This window comes from Heterodontus francisci, chromosome 13 (assembly GCF_036365525.1).
Source record: "Heterodontus francisci isolate sHetFra1 chromosome 13, sHetFra1.hap1, whole genome shotgun sequence".
Classification (NCBI taxonomy): Eukaryota; Metazoa; Chordata; class Chondrichthyes; order Heterodontiformes; family Heterodontidae; genus Heterodontus; species Heterodontus francisci.
In genome coordinates this window covers 98,081,099-98,098,579 of record NC_090383.1, presented here as the reverse complement: position 1 = coordinate 98,098,579, position 17,481 = coordinate 98,081,099, and the positions used below count along the sequence as shown (strand labels likewise).

Here is a 17,481-nt window from a genome sequence, read left to right as displayed (position 1 = left end):
ATGTTTGGAGAGGGTGCTTTTACAATTGTTTTTGAAATTGAAACTTGTGAACTTTCCAAATTAGAAGTCGCTCGACCTAAGCTGTTCTCTGCACTAAGTGTTGCAAAATCATAAACTATGGAGCGGGCAGAGGGTGAAGATTCCACCTGTGTGCAATGTGCAACAAAATTGTGAAGATCCTATTTTTAAGTGGATTTACCATGTTGTTAAACATATCACGGCATTCTTTAAAAACACATTTCTGATTTTGCTACACGGATCTCACAGAAAATCCTCCTATAGTGGATGCTTACATCTAAGGAATAGCAACTTTATTCAATAACAAGAAGAACAAATTGCATTTATATAGCGCCTTTAACATAGTAAACCAGCCCAAGGCATTTCACAGGAGCATTATCAAAAAAAAATTGACACTGAGCCACATAATGAGATATTAGGACAGATGACCAAAAGCTTGTTCAAATAGGTAGGTTTAAAGGAGTAGAGTCTTAAAGAAGAGAGGGGTAGAGAGACGGAGAGATTTAGGGAGGGAATGACCCCATGGAATTCTGGTGTGATTTTCTTTACCTTCTTTATTAAAACAACCCAATTTTTTGATTCAAAGTTGAAAAAGATTCTCTGCTCATTGAAGGCTCAGTAAACAAGCAGTGTAATAAAAAAGCAATGGCCAACCTTTCTGAAAGAAAAGGCTTTAAAACCAATTCTGAATATAATTGATTATGTCATCCCTTAACTATAGCCAACCAACAGCGGGCCTTCTAGCTAAATTCTTTCTTGAATCATTATTCTAACCATACATCTGGAACCAGCAATTATATCTTTGAGAATAACTCCAGCTCTTGAATTGTCCCTTCAAGAAGAGCTCAAACTGTAACTTTAGAGAAAATATAAATTCAGAATTACTCTGCAACTTCTGCAAAGAATGTGCAGTCAAAAGATAACTTCTTTTACTATCAATAAACTTAGAGTTTGTACTCTACAAATACATGATAAGTAGTTCTTATTTTTGCTATTTTCTGATAAACAGCTCAAGGGGATTATGGCCTATTTTTAAACAGACTTTAGAACAGGAACAACCACAAGGGCAAATTCAAAATTACCAAATTATTATTAAGACTGGAATTAAGGAATTAGTCGTAATCTCAGACATCAAACTGCTTATCTCCATGTGAAAATTGGGCCGTAATTTTACCCTGCCCCCCCCCTACAAAGAGAGAATCGGTGGTGGGGGTGGGGAAGTGTGGAGTGGGAGGCTCAGGGTGCCCTTCCTGACCCACTCCTGCCTCAGCCGCCATTTTACGCGGGGCGGTGGCAGCAGAAACTGGCCCACCCGCCCCAGGCCAATCAAGGCCCTAAACTGGCCAGTTACCAGCCACTTAAGGGCCTACGCCCGCCGCCACGGGGATTTTACCCTGACAAAAGCAGGCGGTTTTCTGACAGCCTGACAGGGTGTGGCCCTCATGATCAGGCACCCTGTGCCTGACGGAAGGCTGCCCCCGATGATCCAACCACTTCCAACACCCAACACGCCCCCTGTCCCCCAAATCGACCACCCTTGCCTCACTGGGGCCTGACCGATCACCCACGGCGAGGCCCCAAAAACGTACCTTTTCCCAGGACGTCCTTCCGCTTCTTGTTGATGCTGGGTTACAGTCCCAGCAATGGCCACCGCTCCCGGTGGCAGTGCTGGGACTAAGAGCTGCCGCCCGCTGATTGGCCGTCAGCTCTATTAGGCAGGACTTCCTGCCTCAATGAGGTAGAAGTCCCACCTCAGACCAATTAAGGGCCTGGGGATCGTAAAGTGCGGTTGGGATCATAAAGTGCGGTTCAGATCCCCAGGCCAGGCGGAGACAGGATCGTCACCGACTTTTCAGCTGGTGGACAGCTCCCATCCGATGAAAGTAAAAAGCCTTGATCTTCTCTTGTATTTGAAGTCAGTGAAAGGTGCTTTCTTGCAGCATAACAATTCATTATATATTTACTAAATGTCTGCTTATGATTGCACATGATAACCGATTTAGATGATTCTATTACCAGAGTGACTGTTAAGAACTCATTAGACTTGCTTCAATTGTTTGGGATTATAAATCAGTTTTTCCAATTGCCAACTGACCCTTCCTTCCCCTACTCAAGATCTTGGACTGGATAGCCATTCTTTTCCAAGTTCTTTCTTCATGAAAAGCTATATCTTCAGGAAGGCATCTCACCATCCTATAGATTTTGTCTTGCTGACTAGGTGGGCCTATCCAATTTTCTTATGCCATGCCCCTATCAGTTTGTATAAAGAAGATTTTCTTTATAAGAAAACAGGTGTAGCTATTACTACTAGTATTTTGTCTAATGCAAACATAATGGGTGAAAAATTAATTAGCAGCACTACTCAGGCCTACCTTGCTCCTCAGGGGCAGGTAGTGCTGCGGGCTGATACCTGCACAGCCCACGCAATGTTCTTCATTGATATGGGGGTACCAACTGCGCGCCCAAAATGTTGAATTGATGCTATCCTGACGTCACACAGCCCAATCAGCTGATGTGACACCAGGATTCCAAATTTAGACAACGCATGTCCTAGCAACACTTGCATTGTTCACTCCTGAAAAAAGAAGCGTGAAGTAGCAAGTTGGGCCCTGCAATGTTATTCAAAAGGGTCAGGCATCTTGATTGCAGGTAAGTTAAATATATGGAACTTTTTCTGTTGGAAAAAGTCTGAAAGTATTCTGGAGTGTTTTTAGGAGGTGTGTTGATTCATTTTCCAGAGTGTTGTTGCATCCTCACAGGATGGCAGAGGAATAGGTGACCTGACCACACAAATGCTGCAAGAGGTAAGGGGGCAGCAGTGACAGTGCCTCTGGGTCTGCAGCACAAAAGGGAGATGGAGCAGAGGCTGCGATGAGGGCAAGCCAAGCACCATGCCCTCTGCCAAATTGAAGCAGGACTCCTTCATGCTCCTTGACAATGATAGAAGACTGCCTGGCAGGCCAACCAATGTACCTAGCATCTTGGCATGCATGTCCTATCAACATTCTCCTGCATTCCACCCCATTGGGGTCCTCATCTGATTCCTCTGCAGCAGTACTTGTCTGCCACCTCGCCCTCCGGTGAGCTGGCAAACAAACCAGGCCAGACCTGGTTGCAGTCCACTTGTGCCCAGTGAACCATGTGCTAATCTCAATCTATGCTATCCTCCAAGTTACGTGCAGTGCCAGTGTCTGAGCTGTTGATTGCAAGTGTCAGATCGAGTGATGGAGCCTTTTCATCACTGTTGTGCTGTTGCTCTCTCCCTGCCTTGTTGAACTGCTGTGGCTCAGCAGGCAGCGGTTCTTGGGTGTCTGAAAGCAGGAACTCAGAAAGGGAAGGTTTTTTGGGGGGAAGGGGATTCAGGTGGGAAACAGGAGGTCCATGGTCACACCATCAGCACCTTGCTCATCATGACAGGTAGCAGGATGAGGGTGTGTTAGGAGTTGAGAAGGGGCATAAGGCAGGAACATACTGTCATCCTCAATGTTTGCAGTGATATCGGATGTCGTTGCTGGCAACATGATGCCGAGAACCATCTCCTCTGTAGGGCTCAGGGGTGGAAGCCATGACTGCAGGTAGTTAATTGCCTGAGGACTGTAAAATACGGTCATGGTTTCCAAGGCCGGCAGAGGCAGACTCGCCCCTGACTTTTATGGCAGTGGGCCACCACCTCCGTTTTAAATCCCAACCAATGTCACATTAGGGCAATATAGGATGTTCTTCCGAAGTTGTGGCTGAGGGACATTACTGAGAGAGAGTAGAAAGAACTGAATCCTGCGACGGGCAGGATTTTACCACGGGCTTCGGAACACCGACGCTGGGACCACGTGGGGATCCTGAGCCCACACTTGCCGGCAGCGAGTCTGGCAGAGCGATATTTCTGAAGGCAACCTCCTAATTGGACGCCTCCAGGCTCTCCGTCCTATTAAGGACAGCGGGTGGGCTCCCAATGTTACTGGTCCAATCACAGGGCCAGCAGCTCTGAAGCCTCGGCAGTGCCACCAGGAGAGGTAGGTGCTGCTGAGGCAGATCGGGGACCTCAACATAGTTCAGAGGGTGGAAGCCGGCAAGTCCCTCTGATTTGAGGGGAAACCCCTCCAGATGGCTCGTTGGTGCCCTGGGTGTGGCCATTCCTGCACACGGCTCTCTCTTTGTGGGATGAAGTCTCCGACTCCAATGGTCACCCCGGACCGCCGCAGGGAAGCCGCCTCCATTAAACTGGCAGCCTTTGCATGTGGCAGGGGCCTACTTCACCACCAGCCAAATGCTGGCGAGCTGGTATTATCGCCCCCTAATTGGGCCTTATCTCTTTAAATTAGCTGCCTGCCTCCATGGTTCCGGTACCTGATCCGCTTTCCTGTCTGCCCCAGGAAAACTCCCCAGTGACGGAATGCATCAGGGAGCCATCCCAACACAGTAAAGGCCTGTTCGGGTATAAAATTGAAACCCGACCCGGGCCCAACCCAACTACCTCCAACCCGAACCCGCCCCAAGCCCGAGTCCTTTAATATTTTTTCCGTGCCCGTCTCGACCCGACCCGACTATTGTAATAAAGTTAATGATATCAAACAGGTTATTATGCTCTACCTTGTCCAAATGTTGTGATCCGGTTCATCCGTTCCGGCAGCAAGCTATTCCTGCAGATGAAGTTGTGGGGAATCTAAGCCTGATCCCATCACCAGAAACCAACCCCCCCCCCCCCCCCAAACAACTTTCACACACGAGCATTTTGTGGCTGGGTTCATTGGATAGCGATCAGGGGTACAAATCTAGTAATTTCCTTACCCCCTCCCTTTTTTAGTCAACACGGTTTTCTGAGGGTTGTCGGGCTGTAGAGATTTGGAGTGGGGGCGGGGTGGTTGGGTGTGCAAGGCCATGAAGATTTGAACATGAGCAACACAGAGGCCAATTATCATTTTCTTACTGTTATTCCTAAACTCAGTTTATTCAATACAGAGAGATTGGACTGGAAGGTAAATTTCAGTGAAAGGAAAGATTGATTGATTGGAAGAATGGCAGATCAGATAGCAGGCTTTCCCAGTGCTGTTTGATTGTTAATGTACAATACTGCAGATTCCTGGTGCCATCTGATTATTAATCTACAGTACTACAGATCTACAGTACTGTTTGATTGAAAACTTCTGGTTGATCAGCACACACATAACGGCCAGCACCTCAAATAGCCTACAAAGCAAAAAAATAACAGATATGTTAATGTTGACAATGTTGAACAATTTCTAGCATTGACATTGAATACAATTTTACATAAAGGTTAGTAGCATTTTTAAAAAATATCTTCTTACCCTAGATTATTTGATGTCATGGGTGAATCTCAATCCTCCAAAACTTTCAGAGTGTCCATCTATCCTTTGATATCTTCGTAAGTTTTTGTATCACTGCCAGACAAACAATCAGCAAGCGCTGCTTGTTAATTGTTTTTACACACTGGGCTGTCTTGTTCCTCTATAAGATTACAGTTCAGTCTTAGAAGAGATAAAGCCCTGATTTGAAGTATTAAAATACAAAACAAATAATCTAACAGTGATCAAATACAGTTATGTATTTATTGAACATCTTTCTTCCAACTCCTTGAGTACATAAAGTTAAACATCACAACTCTAGGAGCCGAATTAAGTTTTTGTAGATAACTTTCAAATACACACAGTATTTCTCTTTTCTGTCAGAAATATCAGCCTGTCTCTTCCGAGACTTTCAAACAATATTTTAACTCTCTCATGATTTTTCAGCAGTCTTCTCATGAGATTATCCATTTTCTCTCTACAAAGAAAGACTTGCTCTTCTCCAGCACCTTTCACAACCTCAGAACATCCCAAACCACTTTCCACCCACTGAAGGTCTTTGTGAATTGTAGTCACTGTTGTAAAGCAGGAAACGCAGCAGCCTTTGCCCACATAAGCTCCCACAAACAGCACTGTGATAATAACCAGATAAAACAGAAACAAATTGTGTCAAACCATAAATTAAAAAGAAAACAAATAGCCTACTCCAACGAAGCACCCAATAGGCAGTATGGTGAACATTTGATTTAATAGTCTGTTACGGATATAGCAAGTAAGATGTCTCAGTTACAGACATAGCAAGTAAGTTGTCTCAGTTACAGACATAGCAAAAAAAAAAGAACAAAAGGTCTTATAAATTGTCATGTAAAAAAAGAATAGAGTCAACAGTGGAAGGCTTAAGGGCAGTCCTCCGCTGGTCGATTGTCCTTCCAGCTATGCTGAAGTTCCTCTCACTGCTGCTACTGCTCGCCGCAATGCAAAGTATACTTCTAGCCAATCTGGCCAATTTAGGGTATGCAACACTGTTTTCCTTCCACCAGCCCAACAGATCACACTCGTTTGCCATTGCCAACACAGCAGACCCCCGTGCTGTGTACTGCTACACTTCAGCAAATTTGGTCAGTGCTTTTTTGGCAGCTGTAGGTTCATCGTCAACCACTTTTGTTTCCTTCACAGGGTCTTCTGTTTTAAAGTTGTTGATAAGTCTGCGCACTTCAGAACAAACTTCTTCCCTATCATGGCTGGACAACATTCACAGCTGATTAAATTCAGGCAGAGAAATGTTGCTATCTTGTGCACGTCATTTACTTCAACTTTCTTCAGAAGCCACTCTCTTTGCCGTTGCCTGACAACTGCTTTCATTGGAGTAAATGAGGAAAGTGGCATACAGAGTCATTTAAGTTTCTCAAACCACGGAATTACCAGGTTCAATGTAGGATACTGGTCTCCCTCGAGTTCCCTCTGAGCTTCATAAGATGGTCGGAGGAAATCAACCAAAAACTGCAAGACATCAGGGGCGATATTTTCCAGCTTGTAGTTTTCTCCACGCTGTTCCAGTTTCTCGTGCATAACTATCCTGAATTGAATTCAGTGTCAGATACACAGTACTGTACCTCGTTTCTCCCATTGGATTTACAGTTTTAGACAACTGTGCAGCAAGACCAGACTGTTTAACATATGTCACCAAGGCTTTGGCATGATGTATAATTCCTACAACATCCGGAGCTTCGGAAGCTAATTTGGCACAAGTGAATGTCGAAAGAGCGTATTATATACTTGATCCTGACAATCCAGACGTCGATATGGTCTAAGAGCAAGCACTACGTTAGCGCCTTGATCTGTCACCCAGACTAATTTATTTAAATTTGCTGGGTTGAATCCAAAAGTATTCACTAGCAGCTTTAAAATCTCCTGCCTGATGTTTTCACCAGTTTTGGCGTCCTCCAGTAGAAACATTGCGGTTGTTAAAACTTTGGCATTAAGTTTAAAATCTACTGTGATGTAATAAAAAGTTATCAACATATAATGGATTTTACGGCAGTTGTCCATCCACATGTCAGTTGTCATTCCCACATTCACATCCTTCAGTATGTCAGTAATCTGAGAAATTAGTTGTTTTTTCTTCGGCCACATTACACCTTCTTGAAACTGTACTTGGATTTGGTAACACACTTGATGCTGAGACTCGATAAGCTCTTGTGCTAGCTCAACAAACCCTTCACCAGAGACAGTTTGGAAAGGTTGAATATCCTTGCAACAGAGTTCCTTTTTGTCTGTAATTTCTGATTTCTTGTGAGCGGGTATGTTTTTTTCGCTCATCTGTACAAACAAAGTTAGGTATGACTGACTTGGCCCTGCTGTGCGTTGAGTACAAGCTTTTTCAGTGTGCCACTGCAATTATGAATTTCCCGTCTTTTTCTGTCATATTTTAGTAGAAGTTTGCAAGATTTGCATTGTACAAATTCACTTGACCTTTTACTATTGCGGAAAACAACAGCATTGCAATGTTTCCAAATGGAAGATTTACCTTTTCCGGCTACAGGACTTTCCACTGCTAAACATTCTCCACTAGACAGCATTTGTTTTACATCCATAGTGTACTGTAGTGTAGAATCACCTTTGGATGTATGGAAGTGACAGCATGAGCGCGATGACGTCATAGAGACGCTCGCTCGCTCACTGCAGTGTGCGGAGTCCGGACTGCACGTTTCACGCCTTGACCTTAACGTTGAATTGAAGATTGCTTCCTGGAAACAGCGCTGTCCAGCCCGGCCCGAACTGAGCCTGAATGCTGGACTCGGAAGAGAGACCCGACCCGAACCCGATACATGTCGCCGGGTCTAGTCGGGTTTGGGTCGGGTAGCCAGGCTTTACGACACGGTTCCCCAATATTTTCCTGTTCCCCCGCCCCCACCTCCAAGCCTGCCACCCGGGACCAGGAAAATTCAGCCCAATGTCTGTCAAATGAAAACAGAAAATTCTGGAAACATTCTACAGGTCAGGTAGCATCTGTGGCAAGAGGAATGATCACCCTGGAATGTCAACCCCACCTCCCTCTCCCCACGGATGCTCCTGGTCTGCTGAGTGTTTCCAGTATTTTCTGTTTTTAATTCAGATTTCCTGCATCTGCGTTATTTTACTTATTGTATTAATGTTCCTCACCTTGTTGAGCAATAAAATTCACCACAAAATTATAAAGAACGTTGGCAAATTGAACTTAACATGAATTTACTTTATAAAATGTATGATGTATTTGTGTATTGGAAGTTTTCTGAAGTCCTGAGGATTATGCATGTCTTCAGTGAGTTGTAGAATTTTTTGCTGGAGAACTAAAGGCAAAATAAGGAAAAAGCCTTAAATTATAGATAATTCTATGTTTCTAAGCATATTCTTGATTTCCTTGAAGATTTAAAAATAATGATATTAAAATTTTTTGCAGGGAACTTAATGATAATAAAAATCTAAGGACAATACACAACGATGCTTTCAGGGGAGCTATTGGACCAGATGTATTGTGAGTAATACTATCTACTTTTCACTTCTTGTAGGCTACAAACAATATTAATTTTAAACTACGTATTTACATTATGTGGATCAAAATTCCCTTTGTAAATTAGAGTCCATCAAAACTACAAATTAAGCTTTTTGAACTGAAAATAAACTTATCTAATGTTATACATATTTATTTCATTTTTGGTTTTTTTTCCATATTTCTTTTTTAATCATGGAGAATTATTTGATTGAGAAGACCATCATTGATTATTAAGACCATCACTATTATAACTGAATTGATAATATCCAGTATAAAATACCTTAGAGGGATCTATACCATGTTGGGAAGAGAAACAATGATACCATTACATCTACTGCTGATAAACAGGGTTAGAAGTAATGTCAATAATTCTCCAGAGGCAATGATCCTCCTTTAAAAAGAAGCAGCATTTTTTAAGGCATTTTTTTCTGCATGTACAGTAAGCTAAGGATGCTTTTTTAACAGTCTTCCCAACCTGTCCTGCCACCTTCAAAGTGTGGAGAAGCCTAACTGTTCATTCATCCCGTTGGTGACTGTTTGCTCGCGCTACATGCAAAATAGCTACCTGTTTGTCCACTTAACAACAGTTACTGCACTTCAAAGTAATTAATTATATGTGAAGTGCTTTAGGATGTTCTAAGATACAAGAAGACAGAATGGGATAGAATTTACAAATTAGAATTCCTGACTCAGAGCTTCAGACCAGAAATTAGTTGTATCACAAGCAGGAGAACACAGGTATTGGAGTTGGATGCAGAGATAAGGAGGCCACTTAACTTTCCCTTCCAAATAGCTCTGAACCAGGATTGTTAATTCATAGAATCTGTTTCTATTTGAATCTTTATTTTCTTCCAATGATAGAACTACCTTCTTCAATGAGCAGTTTCTCTTTAACTCCCAGAGAATTGGGATAGTCCCTTATGCAAATTTACACCATATGCACCATAATCTCTGCCTAGAATTTTACATCGCAGCAGTGGCCCTGCCCACCGGCTAAAAAGTCGGGGGAGAGCCCACCTCCAGCCAGCCTGGAAGCCACCCAGTAATTTTAGGCGGTCCCGCCTCCCAAGAGCTACAAGTCAATCAGTGGGCTGGGAGCTCCTCAGTCCCAGCAGCATCAGGACAAGCGGGTATCGAGCCCCACCGGGGACATTCGACTGGACCCCAGTGAGGGAAGTGGGAGTTGATCGAGAGGGCGGTGGGAGGTGTTCCTGCGGGGGCGGGTTGTGCTGCGAGGGGGTCCTCTGTGGGGAACAGGGTGCCCGATCAGGAGGGCTCCACCCTGGCCCACAAGGAGGCCGCCAGGTATTACTGAGTGGCCTTCTAAGGGGACGAAGTGCCTATCTGCTGCTGGTAATATACCAGCAGTGGCAGGAGGAGGCCCTTAATTAGCAATTAATTGGGCACTTAACAGCCTCAATTGGCCTTGGTGGGTGGGCTGTTCTCCACCTCCCCCACAACTAGTAAAATGGCAGCGGGGGTGGGTAGGCGACGGGAACGGCACCCCTCCCGGCTCCCACTCGATTTTACGCGCGCTCCCCCCAACATCCTAGCCCGCTCCTGTGGGCAGGTATAAAATTCCAGTGTGCACAAGGATGATGGATGGCAACTACAAGTACCTTTGCTGATGAATTATGATAAAAAATTAATGCTAAATGTGAGTATTGATATGGTTATTACCCCTTTAAACAGATATATCACACAATGTAGCCAAAAGGGTTACCTCTTAAAGAGTCAATGAGAAATGTAGCATAATGAGGTTTCAATTTGTGCATAAATTTATATCTAATATAAAAAAAAATCAATGTATGTACCAAGGTAATAGAGTGAGAACTATTAAAACTTACTCTGACTGAAATGGTACAGGTTCTTCTTTAATATATTGGTTCCAAAGCCTTGTAGTGCTGCCACTGACAGCACGGTAAACTGGTTTTGACAGCAGTGCAGTGAATGAGGCATCACTGTTATCTCAGGATCAAAAGAGGTAGCTGCTTTCTCACATCCAGAGGCAATGTGGACATTGCTACCAGAGGGTCAGACAGCTGTGTTTACTGCCAGCAGCGAGCTGAGTGGATCGGCCAGCACAGACATGATGGGCCAAATGGCCTCCTACTGTAATATAAATTTTCTATGTTTCTATGACATACTTTCTCCAGCCACTGCCCCAGTGAGTTTCTGCATGCACAATGCTGTCCCCATACATGCAGTATCTATGAGATATGTTTGTCATATAAAGTGCCATAGTCAATATACCTTATATCGCAGTCAAAAGTGCGTTCATTGCATGAAGATAATGTGGAACAGTGATTATACCAGGAGTGGGAGAATCCAGAACATGGAGGCATAGTCTTAAAATTAGAACTGGACCAGCTGGGATTACAATCAGGAAGCAGTTTTTTCCAAGCAAAGGGTAATGGAAATCTGGAACTCTGTCCCCGAAAAGGCTGTGGATACTGGGATAATTGAAATTTTCATGAATGAGATTGAAAGACTTTTGTTAGGTAAGGGTATCAAAGGATATGGAGCAAATACAGGTAAGTGGAGTTGAGGTATAGATCCACCATGATCTATTAGAATGGGGAACGGGCTTGATGGGCTGAACTACTGTTCTTATATTTACTGCCAGAGGTTACGTGTTGGCAGTAAATGTGCAGTAACATTACTTTACACAAGACAGGAAACCAGTATATTTTTTGATTCAACTAATTAATAGAGTGGAATTTGACCCCTTTCAGGTATTTGGAATTTGTCTGTCGGTATCATCACACCATTGACCAGAACCAAAAAAACTGACCATTTCCTCTCTTTCAGCAGATATTGTAAAGGACACCAGATGGCTGTTTATGTGATTAAAGCACAAGATTATTTTCACTTACTCCTTATTTACATTTACAGTGCTGTTTGGACTGATTTGCTGTTCATTTCAGATGAAATTGAATTGCTCTGAATTTAGAATTATTGAAGTCATAAAGAAGTTTCAATACTCTTGAGTACGTAAGACTGACATACAGTATTGCTCTAGTTTATGGAGTGAGGTACTAAAATATGAACTGCATTATTTCTGGACTTTTTAAATTGAGAACTCTGGGTCACGGTCACCAGCAAGGTTAAAAAGAGTAAGATGAAAAAAGTACTGGTTAGGTTACATTTAGCTTTGGTATTAAAAGCCTTTAGGTTATAGGATGAAGAAAAGACTAAGGGAGTAAAGAGGACCTTGGGAATCATGAGATCTTGGCGAAAGAACAAATTAGAGTGCAAGAATATATCGAGTCTTGACTTCAATGTACTGCAGATGTAGGGAAGAGCAACAGTGTGTAAGGCAGTGTATTTAGAACCAGGAGAAATAAGGGGCAAATTAACAATAATAATGGCCATAATAATATTAATAATATAGGTAAAGAGAGGTTGCACAGAGATGTTGGAGATTGAGGCAACATGTTTTGTCGTGGAGTTCCAACATAGGTCACCCGGATTTTGATAAATGAAAAAAAAATCCAAACTTTTTTTGTTACAGAGATGTTTCCTCAACAGCACTTGAGTACCTTCCGTCTTATGGGTTGGAGTTTATTCAAAAACTTACTGCACGCTTCACATATTCACTGAAAAGATTCCCGTCACTGGAAAAGTTTGCTAATTTGATGGAAGCAAATTTGACATATCCCAGCCACTGTTGTGCGTTCAAAAATTGGGAAAAATCAAATGGGTAAGTTCTTGTGGTTTTATCATCCTCTTAACCTGTGTTCCACGCTAGAGAACAATCAAAGCTGTTACAGTCATTAGCAATTAGCTGTTCTTCAGAAAAAGCAGACATGAAGTAAAGCAATTGTCAAATCAAGAGTGGCCATGAGTGATGTCAGTAACCCTCTTTAGAATTTTAAATCCATGCCAGGTAGGTAAAAAACATATCCATTGGGCAAGAAATGAATATTATTGCATTACAATTTTTTCCTACCCTCCAAATCTTTCTCTTTTTAGCTGTCCTTTCCTGAAGGAAATAGCCCATGGTGCAGTGCCATGGGCAACTCAGACACTTAGTGGGTACTATATTAAGTGTACTATTAACCTAACCGAGCTGATGGGAAATGATGTGATCCTGTAGGCCACCTGTTTTACACCCCAACAGATGTTACTCTCCATTGTAGTCAATGGAAAGGAAAATTGAGCAAGGTGTATTATGGGTGGTTGACCTAATCCCATCAGTTTCCTGCCAGGTGAGTTAGGTTAAAATTAGCCCCTTATTTCTCCAATAGCTTCCTATATGGTAACTTGTCGAAGGCTTTCGGAAAATCCATATACACCATATATAGTGTGTTTCCTCTATCCAGCCTATTAGTCAACTCCTTAAAGAACTCTTAGGGCTGTCAAGCAGTGTTCCTTTTTGAATTCTGTGTTGGCTTCTTCTAATTATTTTCTCTTCAACTAAATAGTAACTTTAAATTTAATTAAAGAACCCAAATTTTCCTTAGTGCAGATGACTAACATGCCTGTAATTACCAAGGTACTCATAGCAGGAGCTGCTGCATAGTATTCAAGAAGGGGAAATTAAAGCTGGTAAAACCTCCAATACGACAAAGCTAAAGATAATCAAAATGTCCTGCTGTGAGAGTGGTTTACGGTTCAATTATTATCCCTTGTTCACCATGGAGCGAAGAATTTCGGAAAGCTTTATCTTTTTGAAGATTTTATCTATTGATCGCCTCTCTCAAAACAATGAAAGTGGTGAGTGATAGGGAAACAGACAATAACCATTTTCCAGTTCTGCCAATTTTATCCTTCTTCAACTAAACCCAAACAAATAATTTTTGGTAAACTCATAGATGCCTCGTGATTTTGGGTGTCAAATAGCTGACTCCATGACATTACCAAATTCTATCCCCCGTCTGTGCTCTGATCTCAGCCAGAGAGGCAGTAGGGCACTAAAACTGACCTCCTTACCCAGAATTAAGGAAAAGAACATTGAGCAACATTCCCACTCCTTATCCTTAAACAGCAGCCCCTCCAAAATGTGTCTATGGGTGGAATTTGGGTGAAGACAGAATTGAGCTCAGCTGTTGGATGGCTTGCTGATGCTCACTGCACATGAGGATCGATCAGTGAGTAGAGTAGCAGAAGATATCTGGCCAAGAACTTGATGCCTTCAGGTGAGGGAGGAAAGAAAACAGTACTGGATATAGTTGATTGTACCTTTCCCTTCAGACAGAATTCCATACCCATACTTTTATACAACTTTTCGAAGTCATGCGAAGCCGCAACAAGAACAATAACTGCAGATCAGGACTTTGTCACCAGCTATGAACAGAATAAAATATAGTAAGTATCATTCTAAACATAAAAACATAAAATATTTAATTAGACCACTTTTAACCTTCAATAATTTTTCTTTGTAGGACCAATAACATCTTATAATGTATGACATCCTCCATTAAGTACATTATTTATTTTCCTTATACTCTAGCTACAAGGATTGGGATTGGCTTTGTGAGGCAGTGTGCTTCAAAAATGTTGCCACTACAGTACTTGATTTTTTTTCTTTAGCTGTACCATCCTAGTCATGTCTTCCCTTCATCTCTCTGCTTTATGATCCACTAGATTATAGCTAAAATATCAGCTACATTAACACCTAGAATAGTTCTAGAAGATTAGTTCAAGAAACTATTCTTCAAGTATGCAAATTGCATGGGCTACTATTAAAAATGAAATGAACTCCCATGGAGAACAGACCTAAATAAAGTATTATACACGGGCTAATGATCAATGGTTACAATAGGGGATGCGCAAGAGGCCAGAATTAGAGGAGTGCAGACACCTTGGAGGATTGTAGGGCTGGAGGAAGTTCCAGAGATAGAGAGGGGCGAGTCCATGGAGGGGTTGAAAACAAGGATGAGCATTTTAAAATTGAGACATTGCTGTACTGGGAGCCAATGCAGGTCAGCAAGAACAGGGACTAATGGGTGAATGGGACTTGGTGTGAGTTAGTATACAGGTGCAGAGTTTTGGCTGAGCTCAAGTTTATGGAGGGTGGAAGATGGGAGGCCTAACAGGAGAGCATTGGAATATTGAAGTGTAGAGGTAACAAAGGCATAGATGAGGGTTTCAGCAGCAGATAAGCGGAGGCAGGGCGGAATTGGGCAATGTTACGGAGGTGGAAGTAGGCAGTCTTGATGATGGCGTGGGTATTTTTTCAGAAGCTCACCTTGGGGTCAGGCTTCTTTCTGTCATCCCAGTATTTAGTGAGACGAATGGGAGAGTATAGAGTTTTTCTGGATGGATGAACTAAAATTAATTTGCATAGTCAGTCGATCTTTATTTGGGTGCACAATAGCTTAGCATTTAGCACGAAATTCTTACTCAGGAGATGATATAAGGGTGGTTGCTATGGAGAAAGGCAGTGTCATATTGATGAGAAGGGAATGCTTTTCTGTGGTTAATACAAATTATTAGACCAGTTTTAACCTACAACTGATGTGGAGAACCAAGTTAAAAAGTCATTGCTTGACACTGACATCTACATATTTGTGAATATAGATATCACCCCAAATTGTTTCAGATATGTTTAAGAATGGTTAAGAATCACAAAAAATTATTTTGCATTACCTTGATGCAGCTGATTATCAAAACATCTCATTATTTAGTTTTCCTGGATTTTCACAGTAATATGTATTCCCAGCCTTTGTGAATACATTATCTGAACCATAAGATTGACAATGGATACCCTCTAAAGGTGATGGAATGAGAAAGCCAAAGCAAATGTGGATTTGTATATAGGAAAACCTGAATGGAAGTGACGGGCGCCAAACAGCTGAAGGAGCTGTCAGATGCGAATGCAGTGCCAAGGTTTTGTTGCAGATGTAATATCTGAATATCATTTGACGCTGTTTATGACATTATCCTTTATCATTCCCTTAATTTACTTTTTGCAAGCCATGTGATGGATGAAGAAAACTCTGAAACTGTTTGGTGTTTTGAAATTCTATAATAATATGATTATGATATGGAACTGCAAGACTTGTTTCAATGTGGATTTACCTTTCAAAACTTAAATGAAATCCATATACTAACAAACTGTTATTTCTCTTTATCTGCTTATAGTTTTGGCAATGACTATTCTCATCTTAGTCTACCACCACTGCAGCTTGGACAGAGGAGCTTACAGAACATTTCCGCTAGAATGAAGATATATCATTCCTCACAGAATTATACAAACTTTCCTGAAAATAACCCTGATGATGAATATGAACATTTAGAAGAAATATATGAAAATGCAGTATCATTTGATTATGGCTTTTGCCATGCAAAGGTAGACCTCATCTGTACTCCAGAACCAGATGCCTTCAATCCATGTGAAGATATAATGGGATACAACAGTTTAAGAGTTCTGATATGGTTCATTAACATTCTTGCCATTGTGGGTAACTTTGTCGTTTTTATTGTTTTGGTGATTAGTCAGAATAAGCTCACAGTCCCACGTTTCCTCATGTGCAATCTCGCTTTTGCTGACCTCTGTATGGGTCTCTATTTGCTCCTTATTGCATCCGTTGATTTGAGCACCAAAAGTCAGTATTACAACTATGCTATAGATTGGCAGACTGGTGCTGGGTGCGCCAGTGCCGGCTTCTTTACTGTTTTTGCAAGCGAGCTCTCTGTGTACACACTGATGGTGATCACCTTCGAAAGATGGCACACGATTACCCATGCCATGCAAATGGACAGAAAGCTCCGTTTAAGGCACGCTGTTGTGATTATGTTTGGAGGCTGGGTATTCTCACTTGTTGTAGCGACACTGCCACTTGTAGGAATCAGCAATTACATGAAAGTTAGCATCTGTTTGCCCATGGATATAGAAACTCCCATTTCCCAGGCTTACGTTATATTCCTGTTGGTACTGAATGTTATAGCCTTTATTATCATTTGTGTTTGCTATATCAAAATATATTTAGCTGTGAAAAATCCTGACTTTGTTTCTAAAAATAGTGATGCAAAAATTGCCAAACGAATGGCGATACTAATCTTCACAGACTTCACGTGTATGGCTCCTATTTCATTTTTTGCTATTTCAGCAGCTTTCAAGTCGCCCTTTATTACAGTGACAAATGCTAAAATTCTGCTTGTATTGTTTTATCCTCTCAACTCATGCGCAAATCCATTTCTCTATGCAATCTTTACGAAAGCATTCAGAAGGGACTTCTTCATCCTGTTGAGCAAGTTTGGTTACTGCGAAATGCAGGCGCAAATTTATAAAATTGACAACTCAAGCTCAAAAAGTGGCACCAAGGAAAGCTCAGGTGCAGTTGTCAAGCTAACAACATTCAGTGTGCAGAATTTACCAGTCAATGCAAGTGCTGAATATAGTTGTAAAGAATGCTGATAACATTCATGTTCTACATTTTCTCTCCTCTACTGAAGGTGTTGACTCATGCTGGGCCGAATTCACAGGTAACAGCAGCAATCCAGAACCTCACCCAGGTGCCCATTTTTCAAGTATGAGCCCAGGCAGTAGGTGTTGATATACTAGTTAAGGGCACCAGAACTGAACCTGATGGAGTACTACATATGCAAGCAGAGGAAGGAACTGTGGTTGATTTTTGTCAACTTAGCCCAGGGAAGCTGAGACTATATATATTAGCAAATTGT

The 17,481-nt window shown here is 42.0% G+C and overlaps 1 protein-coding gene across 1 annotated transcript in view; it reads left to right on the top strand.

The window, feature by feature from the left end:
* The window catches only part of LOC137376725 (lutropin-choriogonadotropic hormone receptor-like), a 98,353-nt gene extending 81,138 nt beyond the window's left edge, over positions 1-17,215 (top strand). Inside the window, exons 6-9 of the mRNA XM_068045700.1 lie at positions 8,758-8,832; positions 12,365-12,549; positions 13,714-13,758; positions 16,095-17,215. Coding sequence (XP_067901801.1) covers positions 8,758-8,832; positions 12,365-12,549; positions 13,714-13,758; positions 16,095-17,215 — 1,426 coding nt within the window. The remainder of the gene's footprint in view (positions 1-8,757; positions 8,833-12,364; positions 12,550-13,713; positions 13,759-16,094) is intronic.
* The last annotated feature ends 266 nt before the right edge of the window (positions 17,216-17,481 follow it).